Consider the following 12,110-nt stretch of genomic DNA (forward strand, 5'->3'; position numbering starts at 1 on the left):
GATGTTTGGAGGCCACCCAGCCCCGCTGTCATTGACGTCACCCTCAGAATCACCATTTAAAGAGAGAGAGAGCGAGGGAAAAAAATAACCCATGATCCCCCCTCCACACTTTAAAGAAACAGTCACCGTTTTTTCATGGTTGGCAAACACACACACACACACACACACACACACACACACACACACACACACACACACACACACACACACACACACACACACACACACACACACACACACACACACACACACACACACACACACACACACACACAGCGACTTCGTTCTACATTGCAATGGACAACATTCTCTGTGCAGATTGTATTGTATGAATGTGTTAGCAACCATGCTACTTCTCTCATCCAGTGTCCATGTCTCTTTCACGTCCCAGGGCAATGTGGAATATCTACTGAAGTGGCAGGGATGGCCTCAGAAGTGAGTAAGCCTTGAGTCATCACTGAGTGACCTCATGCCAATGTTTCCAGGAACCATAATGCATTTGTGGATTAATTACGGTTCCTTGTATATAGATAGACAGACAGACAGGCAGGCAGGCACACATACATACAGTGTACACAGTCATATCCTCAGTGTTAATTTGTAAATGGGCATTTGGTTACATTTGTCTACTCTTAAGAGTTAAATTAACACTCAGGCTAGACAAACATAGAACGTTAGATGAAGTCTTGATAGATCAAATAATAGAGACATAGAAACACAAATATAGATGCACAAATGGAGCGGTTAATTGGAGCTAAATGTGGACACGCTGTTGTTGTCCATTGGCAGGTACAGTACCTGGGAACCAGAGGAACATATACTGGACCCACGCCTGGTACTGGCGTACGAAGAGAAGTGAGTATTCCTGGAAAAAGCTGTTGTTTTATTTTTTCTTTATAAGTTATAGCTTGTGGAGCAGCTTTTCATTTTCATCTCTCTCAATCTGTCTGTTTGTCCTTTGCCTTCTCTCTCTCTCTCTCTCTCTCTCTCTCTCAGGGAGGAGAAGGACAGAGCTCTCGCCTATCGCAGGAAAGGTCTCAGACCCAGGAGGCTGGTTTTGCGGGTAAGGGCACTTTCCACTCTCCTTGTCCACAGTCTTAATTATCATGCACCTCCTGGGGGGTGACGGTTTCAGTTGTCCTTCATCCCATGCAGGCTATAGAAAGTCTGCATGGGCATCCCCAGTCCCACTCTCTTTCCTATTCACAGGACTAATTTCCCCATGGGGATCAATAATCTTAAGTAGTATAACTTAAAACATTACAGCGTGTGACCTGCACCAGAGATTCCGTTTTCAACCACTGCCTATGCATTATCAATGTGGTATAACCTTCCAAACTGTCATATACTATCTGTTAAGCCTGATTTATACTTAGTTGTGTGCTGGTGTTGTGTACTGAACAGTCGATCTACAAGCTCACAACGTGCCACGGTGTTGTGAGCTTGTAGATGGACTATTTTCGGTCCGCGACACGATGAGAGCAAGTATAAATGAGGCATTATGCTGTAGCTGTAATGTATATGCATGCTGATTTCAGGTTATTGGTCAAAAAAGCAGTTCTATCAGCCTCGCTTTTGCATGGTAATGCAATGTACGAAAAACTGGTCCACCGAGACAGCATGTCAACAATGGCCATAATCTTTCTCTCTCATCTGTCTCTCTGCCTCTGTCTTTATCTCTATCTCTCTGTCTTTATCTCCGTCTAAATCTCTCTCCCTCCATCCTTTGTCTGCACAAGAATATCTTTGCCATGGACCTACGGAGTACGAACAAGGTTCCTGAGAAGCCTCCCCCCCGGCTGCGCCTCTCCCTCACTCGCTCCATGAGCACAGATGTGGACCAGGGCGAGAGAGGCATATACCGTCGAATCATCCGACGGAAGAAACCGCAGAGGGTCAGCAAGCGAGGGCCCCATGGAACCCCCAGAAAATTCCAGCACCCTGCAAAGGTAGAGGATCCTATGGAGTGTGACTCGGAAGACACCACCGAAGAGAGACAGGAGTCTGAATGCACCAATGAGATGCGTGATGACAGCGTATACGGTTGGTTTTTATTTATTTTTAAATTAGTTACGAACAAGCTTATGGCTCCACTTAATAGTCATGGTATTATCCATTTACATATTCATGAACTAATTGGAACCGTAACCCAGGAGTTATCATTTTCATCATTATATAATGATATGATGCATATCTTTTAAGTTGAACTTATTTCCTCTATCTATCTATCTATCTATACCGATCAATATCTCCATCTATCCCTCTCTTTCTCCTAGGTCATTCAGAGTGCAGTTCTCCTCCTGTTTTGGAACGAGAGGTTGAACTGGAGGTGAAGGAGACAGACGACAATCTGACACTGGTGAACAGAGACACAGACACAGGGGAAGTTGTCATGACTGACAGGCTAGAAGGAGGGACTTGTGAAACAAGGCAGATCCTGCTGTCTACACTCAACCCCGCAGAGAGCTGCGTTTCTACGCTGGAGGCAGGACCAAAAGACATTGTCACCACGGTCAGCAAGTTAGAGTCAGAAAGCGACACAGGTGTCGAACCAGGGCCGGACGCCTTGACTGGCATGGTTACATCCTGCACTTCCACTGGTGACTCTGGGACAGATTATTTAAAAAACAGGTCAGAGGAGAGCACTTGCAAACTGGAGGCAGAAAGTCAGAGCAGCAAACAGAATATGACTTCAGTCATAGTGAGCGTTCAGGGGGCCAGCAAGAATGTAGGTGACAGTTTTATAGTCTGCTCGGGTGACGAGGGAAGGAAAATGAGGGACGACAATCAGAGCATAACAGCGATAAAACATCACCCAGGCAGCACTGCTCCAGCAGCGGAGAAACCTGGGAAGGTGATTGTTACTTATGTGACTCTCAACTCCCTGACAGTAATTTTCAAGGAAGCTATGATGGCTGAGGGCTTCTTTAAGCGCTGTTAAACAGAGTTCTGGTCAGAGAGAGAGAGAGACTAAGTTTGGAGGAAAAGATGAAGGCAGAAATACAGGGAGCAAGGGGAGATGAGGGTTACATTTTCATGAGAAAGAGTAACTGCAATGTTACACTTACTGCTCATTTTGTACTTGTACATAGCCTTATATGTGACTGTAAGTTAATTCCAGATGTTTACAATGCTTATCGGAGAGATGCACACGTTTGCTACCATGAGACTAATGAAGAAATTTGCCTTTTGAAAAAGTGAGTGGTAATTTTAACATTGTGGCTTCATTTTGAGGACAGAACAGCATGGACATAGGAAGCCTAAGCACAGGGTTGGCTTGCCCAAAAGAATGCTAACATCTTATTTGCTCTGTTGCAAACCAGTAGAGAAAATGGATGTGAGCTGCTGGACTGATTGAGATGGCAAGATTAAGAGGAAGAGGGAAAAGAGAGAGAGAAATGAGAAATCTTGAGACCGCAGTTGAATCTGAAACATTAGTCTACATAACTACTTCCATGCAGCTACTTGTGCTTTCCAGAATCCAGAATATTGTTCTCACACTGAAAACCTGTTATCAGGGCTTGTTTCAGTCGCTCCTTTTTCTAACAAGCTTTTGTAAAGATATCCCTCCTTTTCCAGTAGTCACACAGTGCTTTCTGCATGCCCTGTCAATCTGTGCCACATATGCACAAACCACTGTCCTGTGTTGTCATTGAAGAGGTTTATTTCTGTCCTAAAAGAAATAAAACAAAGGAGAGAATTAATGCCTGCCAGAAAAAGAAACAGTCTTTCGATGAGAATTGATGCTTAAAAGAGATAATACACTATTGTTAGGTGTCTGTCTGTCCTTACTTTTCAAGTCTGAAATGCTACCTGGTTCTATTTTTGTATTACCAATTGATAGTCCACTCGCTAGCCTTTGTGCGTTTTCAAGAGATGTTGGTTTCCACAACCGCCATCACCATTAAAATGCTGTGTAGGGTAATGTGCAAACTGAAGCAAAATGTACATTAGGTCGAACAGTAGTGAGCTACTATTTATCGCATGTCACACCTATATACTGACTTAAATTATGTCACGTGTCTGAATGAGTTTTTCTTTGACTGAGACGAGTTGTCAAACATGTCTTCTCGATAATAAAATGCCTTTTTATTTGACTGTATTTCCAATAAATATGTACTAAAAAAATTGCTGCCTCACACACCTTTCTAAACTATAATCCAATGTGAGATTCAAACAAGTACAATGAAAGAATCATTCACACTACTTAATTCAGTCACTGGGTTTTACATGAACTCTCAACAGGAGAGACAGAACTTTCCATACTATTGTCCAAAATATCCGTTAGTGAATGCAAAAGTATTACTTTACTTTATTAGTAGTACTTTCATTCAGATTTCAAGACCTAGAGGAAGGCCCATTAGGTCAGAACGATCTTTTATATAAAAAGATCTTCATGCCCTTACTTTGGTGACAGTTCTGTCCTCTTGCATTGACATCAATATTTCTTTTCCAGTTTTGGAAGTGGTACAGCAGCTGTGGAATTTAAAGTCAATTTCATGTTAGTAATGGGCACAGGAAAGCTTTGTTTCAGCAAAGCCCAACAAGAGGCCATCCCTGTTCATCAGGACTTGTCACTGATCATGCATCACCATCTACCTCCACTAGAGGTCATAGTGTTCTCAGCAACTAAAAGTAACTGTCTCCAAGTCTACTCAAGTGCAAGATGACTGTGTGATTCATAGATAACAGTATATCCATTAGTTTACTAAATGGAAGTGAAAAATAAGAGACTGGGGAATGCACAACCACTAATGTTAAGATTATACCAATCTTTATGGTATGTTTGGCTACTATGATTATATCTTGATGAGGTCGTATAGTTCTTAAGCCTCTGCTCCAGTTTAAGGACAAGCAAAAGACTTGAGCTGTAGAACACCATTGAGTCAAATAGAAAACAATATGAAACCTCAAATAAGTTCCTATTGTGGAAGACCAATGTTGCAAATGTTGGTGATGTCAGTTCAAGCTTGAAAAATGATTCTAATTAAAAGTGACTCAACGGAAAAGCTACAATATAAACCAGCAACATGGAACAGTGCATGGACAACAGCACCCAGCACTATTTTAATTTTCCATTTTATTATAAAAAAAAACAGTATTTGAGTCCACAGTTTGTGTTTTCTTTGTACAGTAAAAAATATTAAATTAAACTCCCAAAGATCTTTAGCAGAAAGATACATTGAGAGGGTGGAGACAGAGAGGATTCTCCCTGCAGGAAGGTGGGAGGGTGGGGATGACGGCAGGAGGAGATGGGGTGGAGTGAGGGGACCAGTGCATTTGGATCTCTGCTCTGTGGGGGGGCCGGGGTTTTAGTCCAGGGGGAAGCAGCAACGGGGATGAGGCAGAGAGAGGAAAACGAGAGACGATCACATCTCTCCTCTTCCTGCTCAGTTCTGTGCAACACAGTCTATTTGGATCAGTTTCCTCCCATCTTCTCGGAAAAAAACAAAACAAAAAAACAAACAAAAACAAAAAAACACTGGTGGATGCCCCCCGGGGTTTTTCACATCCCACCCCATGTACGCGAAATGTTACAGGCACACAGGAATGCACTCCCAACCCTGTTACTTAATAAGTGTCTCTTAAGGAAGGAGTGCACACACATTCAAGGGAGGGCTGTTTCTTGAGGGAAGTCCCTTCCAGCATGATCGTTGTCCAATACAGCAGCTGGCTAGGGTGTTCAACATGTCCGTTAACCAGCTGAGAATCGCAGTAGACTCTCAATAACTGCAGGAAACACTGACATTTATTTACTTCCTACCTGGACAAACCCAGACAAAGACATAAGTGAAATGAAATATCCACTAACCCACTCCCAAATTCAACAGTCAATAACAAAAATATATTTCTATATGAATTGTAGCAGTCTCAGGGTAGATACCGACCCCAAAAAAGGGGAAGAGAAAAAAAAAGTCTTGGAAACAAAAATAAATAAAGCAAACCCAAACATTTAAAAAGTAAGATATGCATCATGTTTGGATTTATAATAACATTAATAATAATCCACATCACTCTGTGAAACTAATAAGACAGACTGAATGATGGAAAACAAAAACAATTAAAAAGTCCTTTGCATTAAATTGTTTCCTCTTTAATTCTTCACCACTTTTAAAATCTTAAAAACATTTCTTAAAAAAAGGCAAATACTCCCATTTCCCCCAACCCCCCCAAAAATATCTCCTGTCTTGTATTCTCTAAGGGGTGGGGGGGTGGGGGAGCATAGAGAAACCATCCCCCTCTTTGTACACAATTGGCAAAAAAATATATTAACAGCAATAACTTACAATTCATTTATTCTAATTCATTTATCGACTTGTTGATTTATTGTTGCATCTCCCATAGGAAGTTCAGTTCAATGTATCTTTATTGAAAACATTTTAAATAACATTTAACAATAGTATAAAAAGAAAGGCTAAGTAGTAATAACAATAACACTGTCCTGGGTGAGTGCAGTTTCTGCGAAGGATCACAGAGCGTCTCGGCTCGACACATTACGTAGGTTTCCTACATTATGTCTAAGGTATTGTGATTCATGTTCTGGCCCAACGGGTCTTGACCATTGCCCCCCGGCCCGTGAAGACTGGCCATCCCACTGAGCTGCGACAACATGGCGTTCTGATCGGAACCAAACTGTTCCATAGAGTTCTGTTGCTGCTGTTGGGCCGTTTGCTGCTGTTGTTGTGGTTGCTGTGGAGGGACCACCATGCCAGGATGATGCTGGTTCAGGTGGCCCGGGTGTGGGGAGCCTGTCTGGGTCTGAGGGGAGATGTGATGTGGGGAGGGCTGAGGCTGCATGCGTGGGGACGGGCTGGAGTGTGGCGGCTGGGACTGGGGCCTCGGCGAGGGTTGTGGGGATCGCACCTGGTTAGCTAGAGACGCAGTCATCGTCTGGCCCTGGAGGTGTGGGTGTGGGGACTGAGCCATCGGCTGCGGCTGCTGGGGACTCATGGGGTTGCTGTGCTGGGCAGGTGACCCCCCAGTACCTAGGTGCTGCTGCTGCTGCTGAAGCAGCCTCTGGTGAAGCGCCTGCTGAAGTAGGGCCTGCGAAGATTGAGGCTGGGGGCCACCTTGTGGGTGCTGAGGGCCCTGAGGCTGCTGCTGCTGAGGACCCCCTCCACCTGGACCTCCATCACCCCCTTGCAGGCTAGCCATGGCGTTCTGCTGCTGCATCTGGAGGTGGTGCTGGTGCTGAAGCCTCTGCTGAAGAGCTGCAGCCTGCTGTTGAGCCACTGTCCCTGGGTAGCCTTGTCCCTGCTGCCCTGGGGGACCACCGGGCTGAGGCCCAGGAGGGGGACCTCCTGGAGGGCCCTGCCCTGCCTGGGGCGGCTGCATGCCAGGCTGGCCCATGTAGCTCTGGCCCTGTGGTGGCTGTGGCTGCTGGAACTGCCCATGGTTAACCCCTACACCCATTTGCTGTTGCTGTTGTTGTTGTTGTTGTTGTTGTTGTTGTTGTTGTTGTTGTTGCTGCTGCTGTTGCTGCTGCTGCTGTTGCTGTAGATGCCGTCTCATAAACAGCTCTCTTAATTGGGGATTGTTGAGATTGGCCATCTGAGGCCCTGGGCCAAGCATTCCTCTTCCTGCTCCCTGTTGCTGCTGTTGCTGGAGAGCTGCCACTTGCTGTTGTTGTAGCCCACCCATCATCGGCCTCTGCTGTTGCTGCTGCTGTTGCTGTTGTTGCTGCTGCTGTTGTTGTTGCTGCTGCTGTTGCTGTTGTTGTTGCTGTTGTAACTGCTGCTGCTGGACTTGCTGTAGCTGAGCCATAGAGGCCATGTTGACATTCACTCCCCCTTGACCTCCCATATGCATCCCCGGTTGTCCACCAGCAGCGGCATTCATGTTCACCTGTGGACCCCCGCCTGTCATTACATTACCAACGGGAACGCCGCCGGGGCCGGGACCTCCTGGCGGAATGCCTGGCCCACCGGGAGGCCCTTGTGCCCCCTTGTATTTGGAGGCCCTCTGTTTGATGAAGGCAGCCATGAGCTGAGGGTTGGAACGCAGGATGTTGAGGACTTGCTGCTGCTGGAGTGGTGAACTCGGCGAACGGAGGGTCCGTAGCAGCTCCTGGAGAGCGGCCTGCGGGAGGTTCCCTCCGCCGGGAACACCGGCTCCTGGGACACCAGGAGCACCAGGGATGGCTCCGCCAGGAACTCCACCTGGTATCCCACCAACAGCGCCTTGTTGTTGCTGCTGCTGCTGCTGCTGTTGCTGTTGTTGTTGTTGTTGTACCATGTTCATTAGGGCCGCATGGCTCTGAGCTTGTTGCTGTTGCTGCTGTTGTTGCTGTTGTTGTTGCTGCTGTTGCTGCTGTTGTTGTTGTTGTTGCTGCTGCTGCTGCTGCTGTTGCTGTTGCATTTGTTGCTGCTGTTGCTGAGCTGCCACCATACCTGGATGCATCTGGTTCAACATTGTCTGTCTCTGCTGTGATGCCATTCCTTGGGCTGCCCACTGCTGCTGCTGTTGTGGATTCTGGAGCGGAGCACCCATCCTCTGCTGTTGGAGCTGGACCTGAGGAGGGAGCTGAACCTGGGGCAGATTACCCTGCTGAGGCGCCCCCCCAGGTCCCACCATCATCCCTGGCGGTGCTCCTTGTTGTTGTTGCTGCTGCTGTTGTTGTTGCTCCATGTGGGCTCTTGCAGCAGCCGCGGCTGCAGCAGCTTGGGCCTGAGGAGGCATGCCCTGCGCCCCGACCATTCCCACCGGCCCTGGATGTCCCATGCCCATCTGTTGGCCTTGGCCCTGTTGGTGGTGGGGGTGAGCAGGCATCATGCCTGCAGCTTGCTGGGCCGCTTGTCTCTGCAGAGCCATCTTCCTCTGGGCATCGGCTACCTGCTGTATCTTCATGGCAATCTCCACAGCTGCTGGAGGAGGGCCGGATGGTGGCTGTTGTTGATGTTGTGGAGGCGGGGGCTGGCCCTGACCCTGGTTGGGAAGCTGCTGACCTCCACCAACTCCAACCATGACGTTGCCACCAGGCTGCTGTTGTGGTGGCGTTGCTGGACCCAGACTTGGTTTGCCTTGTGACGGGTGGATTGGGGAGGAGCCAGGTGGTCTGTTGGCATAGGGAGGCAGGTTGTTGGCATGCTGTTGGATTTGTTGGGGGGTGCCACCTCCTCCACCTTGCTGTTGCTGCTGCTGGACCTGAGGATGCATCTGCTGCTGATGCTGGGGGGAGCTCATCATGCCCCCTCCCCCACCTGTGCCACCCGGCATCTGTTGGAACTGATGGTGGAGGTGGTGCTGAGCTGGCATCCCACCTGGCTGCTGTTGCTGCTGCTGGGCCCCTGGCCCAGGTCCCACGCCTTGCTGGGGGCCTGGAGTCATGGCCTGAGTGGGGGTCTGAGGGGTCGCGGGTTGGGTGCCAACAGATGTGGGGGTACTGGGTGCTGTGGTGCCGTTGTTCCCCGGAGATGGAAGACCTCCAGTGGGTCCCCCCGGTGGACCTCCAGCGGGCTGCCCCACCCTCTGCATGCTGGCCATCCTCCTCCGCAGCATCTGTGCCTGCTGGAGACGGTGCTGTAGCTGCTGCTGTCGTAGCTTGTGCTTGATATTCAGGCAGAACGGGACGGGACACTTGTTCTCCTGACAGTGCTTGGCGTGGTAGCAGCACAGGGCGATGAGCTGCTTGCAGATGGGACAGCCGCCATTGGTTTTGCGCTTGCAGCCCTTTGTGTGCTGGACTACGCGTTTCATCTTCTGGCAAGATGGCAGGGAGCAGTTGGCGTTGCGGCACTGGCAGGCGTGGACCAGCGACTGGATGCAGCGCTGGATGCTGAGGCGGCGAGAGTCTCCAGGGCTCTGGGTGGCGGCGGCAGCCTGGTTGTTGCTCTCGTCATCTAAACCGAGACCAAGCTTATCCATCTTGTGCTCATGGCCCTTAGTGTTGTAGCAGGTGATGCACAAGTCATAGTCCTGTGAGAGTGGAGAAAAGAGGGGGGACATTTTTTATTTAACATAAAATAAATCAACACAATATAATAGTTTTTCATTGACATCCTTTCCAGTTTTTGTCAGCTTCGCTCTTCAATGAAAACATACTAAATCAGTTTAGTGTACCAACTCTTAAAATGAATCTGAGCTTTGAGATAATGCCATTTCTATATCCTTTAGCCAGAAACAACAGGTAGGTTTGTGCAAGCCCATGTCTATAGATGCACAGCTGTATAATGACTCAAGATTCAAGAATCTTGAATAATGATGTATACAGTCTCGCTGAGCCAGACAATCAACAGATTCCGCCTACTGACCCATCAGAAATCTTAGCATTGGTTTTGCCATGCTATTACTATCTTTTAAATACACGAGCTGTTTCCATCAAGTCACCAGATGCACCAGTAGGTGAGGATATCTGATATCTGAAAGCTGTACATAAAGAACTGTCAAGAGTAACAGAAATCACACTTGGATTCAACATTTTGAACAACTGTACATCACACAAGTCCACAAAATGTTATGGCCATTCTCGATAGATAGATAGAGTAGCTCTATACATACAAGGTGTATATTGGCATAACATCAAACTCTGAGTTCTCTGAAATTTAAATGGGGGGAGAGAGAGTGATTCAGTCTCACAAATACTGATTGGACTCTCCCTGAGGCAATCAGAACAGCACATGTGAATTCTTAAATCAAAAGCGGTATTCTCCATTACCTGATGATGAAAGACAGAACACAATATTTGAAACCCTTTCAAAGGAAAACTCCTCCTGCCACCCTTTCATCTTCAGACTCAAATGCAAAAGCCAAGTCTTTCCCCTTTCCCCCTTTCTCACCTCACAGACGGTGCAGTGGTAGCGGGTCTCCACATGACGTTTGCACTCGTTGCATGTGTAGACGAAGCGTTCCTGGCTCTGATTGTGCAGCTCTACCAGCATGCACATGGAGCTCCACTTGGACCGCCTCAGGGAGCTGAACTCCAGGTGCTTGTCGCGGGCCAGCGTCAGGAAGGCGTCGCGGCCATCCATCAGGTCACAGGCCATCAGTCCGTCCGGGTCGGTGATGGGGGGCAGCGAGTTGGCCGTGGGGGCAGCGATGAGACGGATGACAAAGAAAACCTGGTGGTGGATGCAAGAGAATATAAATATAAAATGGTTTACTTTATTCCCTAAGTACAGGTTACATTTGAGGGATTTAAGGAAAAGCTCCAGGTAAAGATTTTACAAAAAATACTGGATTTATTATAGTCGCTCAGGTTTATTTTTGCCTATGATTTAACACTGGCATTGTTTGTTGTTCCTAGCCCATAATTTCTGAAATCTGACATAAAGCATAAAAATGCCAAAATATACTGACATATTGCGCAATGTGGTGATCAAAGATCAAGGTCAATTATTGATTAACACATGTTGTATATTCTGTAACTTCTGAACTATTAATCGTATAAGGATTAGATTAATTTCATTTGAAAGCTAGTCTTAAAAGTAAGGCTTTAAGACTTTTGGCTTAACTAAATTGCCCTTGTTTGCAGCTGCTGAGGAGCCCATGTTGCACCTATAATGCAGAAACACAGGGTGATATTTGTGTAGCGGCGGTACAGGAATAATGGAAAGTCTGGAAGCTCTACAATGGTCACATCTGTATGTAAAATAATGACTGAAGTTCTTTAACACAAAAGCCTTAATGGATATTCATTTATTCAGTGTAATTCAACACAAAAGCCTTAATGGATATTCATTTATTCAGTGTAATTCACTAAGGAGGTCAGCATAGGGGTGAAATTAGGAAAAATAAACCAATAAATAAGACAACGCATTTCTAGATTTACAGGGTTTTGTCTCCTGCCAGAATCAAATACCTCTTTGTGTTTCTCCATGGTGGCGTAGAGTTTCTGGGAAAGGTCGTTGGAAACGTTAGGCATCCCTGGTTTCTTCTTGTTGGCTCGGCTTAGACTGCTCTTGTTCTTGCTCGTCTTTTTATTGTTCTTCTTTTTGGCATTCTTGCTGTCTCCTTTAGTAGCCTGTAGGAGAAGATTAAAACTGTGTTTAACGTTTCCAGACCGTTGGCGTTGTTATTAGAGCACATTGGTGGTGTGCGGCTAAATGGAATCTGCCTGGAAGTGATGCTGCCACAACTCATAAATGGCTGTAAAGAAAAACATAAACAGGCCT

General features: G+C 46.8%; 2 protein-coding genes across 9 annotated transcripts in view; one reads left to right on the forward strand and one right to left on the reverse strand.

The window, feature by feature from the left end:
* Window positions 1-4,013, forward strand: part of cbx7a (chromobox homolog 7a) — a 5,777-nt gene extending 1,764 nt beyond the window's left edge. The window contains exons 2-6 of the mRNA XM_084071659.1: window positions 392-435; window positions 790-855; window positions 997-1,063; window positions 1,740-2,043; window positions 2,277-4,013. Coding sequence (XP_083927785.1) covers window positions 392-435; window positions 790-855; window positions 997-1,063; window positions 1,740-2,043; window positions 2,277-2,941 — 1,146 coding nt within the window. The 3' untranslated portion in view covers window positions 2,942-4,013. The remainder of the gene's footprint in view (window positions 1-391; window positions 436-789; window positions 856-996; window positions 1,064-1,739; window positions 2,044-2,276) is intronic.
* Window positions 4,014-5,061: 1,048 nt separating this feature from the next.
* Window positions 5,062-12,110, reverse strand: part of ep300b (EP300 lysine acetyltransferase b) — a 43,093-nt gene continuing 36,044 nt past the window's right edge. For all 8 annotated transcript variants that reach the window (XM_084071668.1, XM_084071667.1, XM_084071662.1 and 5 more), the window contains exons 28-30: window positions 11,798-11,959; window positions 10,776-11,057; window positions 5,062-9,915 (exon numbers count right to left, since the gene is read on the reverse strand). In XM_084071668.1, coding sequence (XP_083927794.1) covers window positions 6,508-9,915; window positions 10,776-11,057; window positions 11,798-11,959 — 3,852 coding nt within the window. In that variant the 3' untranslated portion in view covers window positions 5,062-6,507. The remainder of the gene's footprint in view (window positions 9,916-10,775; window positions 11,058-11,797; window positions 11,960-12,110) is intronic.

Source organism: Gymnoscopelus microlampas (assembly GCF_963454915.1).
Source record: "Gymnoscopelus microlampas genome assembly, chromosome: 11".
In the NCBI taxonomy this organism is placed as follows: domain Eukaryota; kingdom Metazoa; phylum Chordata; class Actinopteri; order Myctophiformes; family Myctophidae; genus Gymnoscopelus; species Gymnoscopelus microlampas.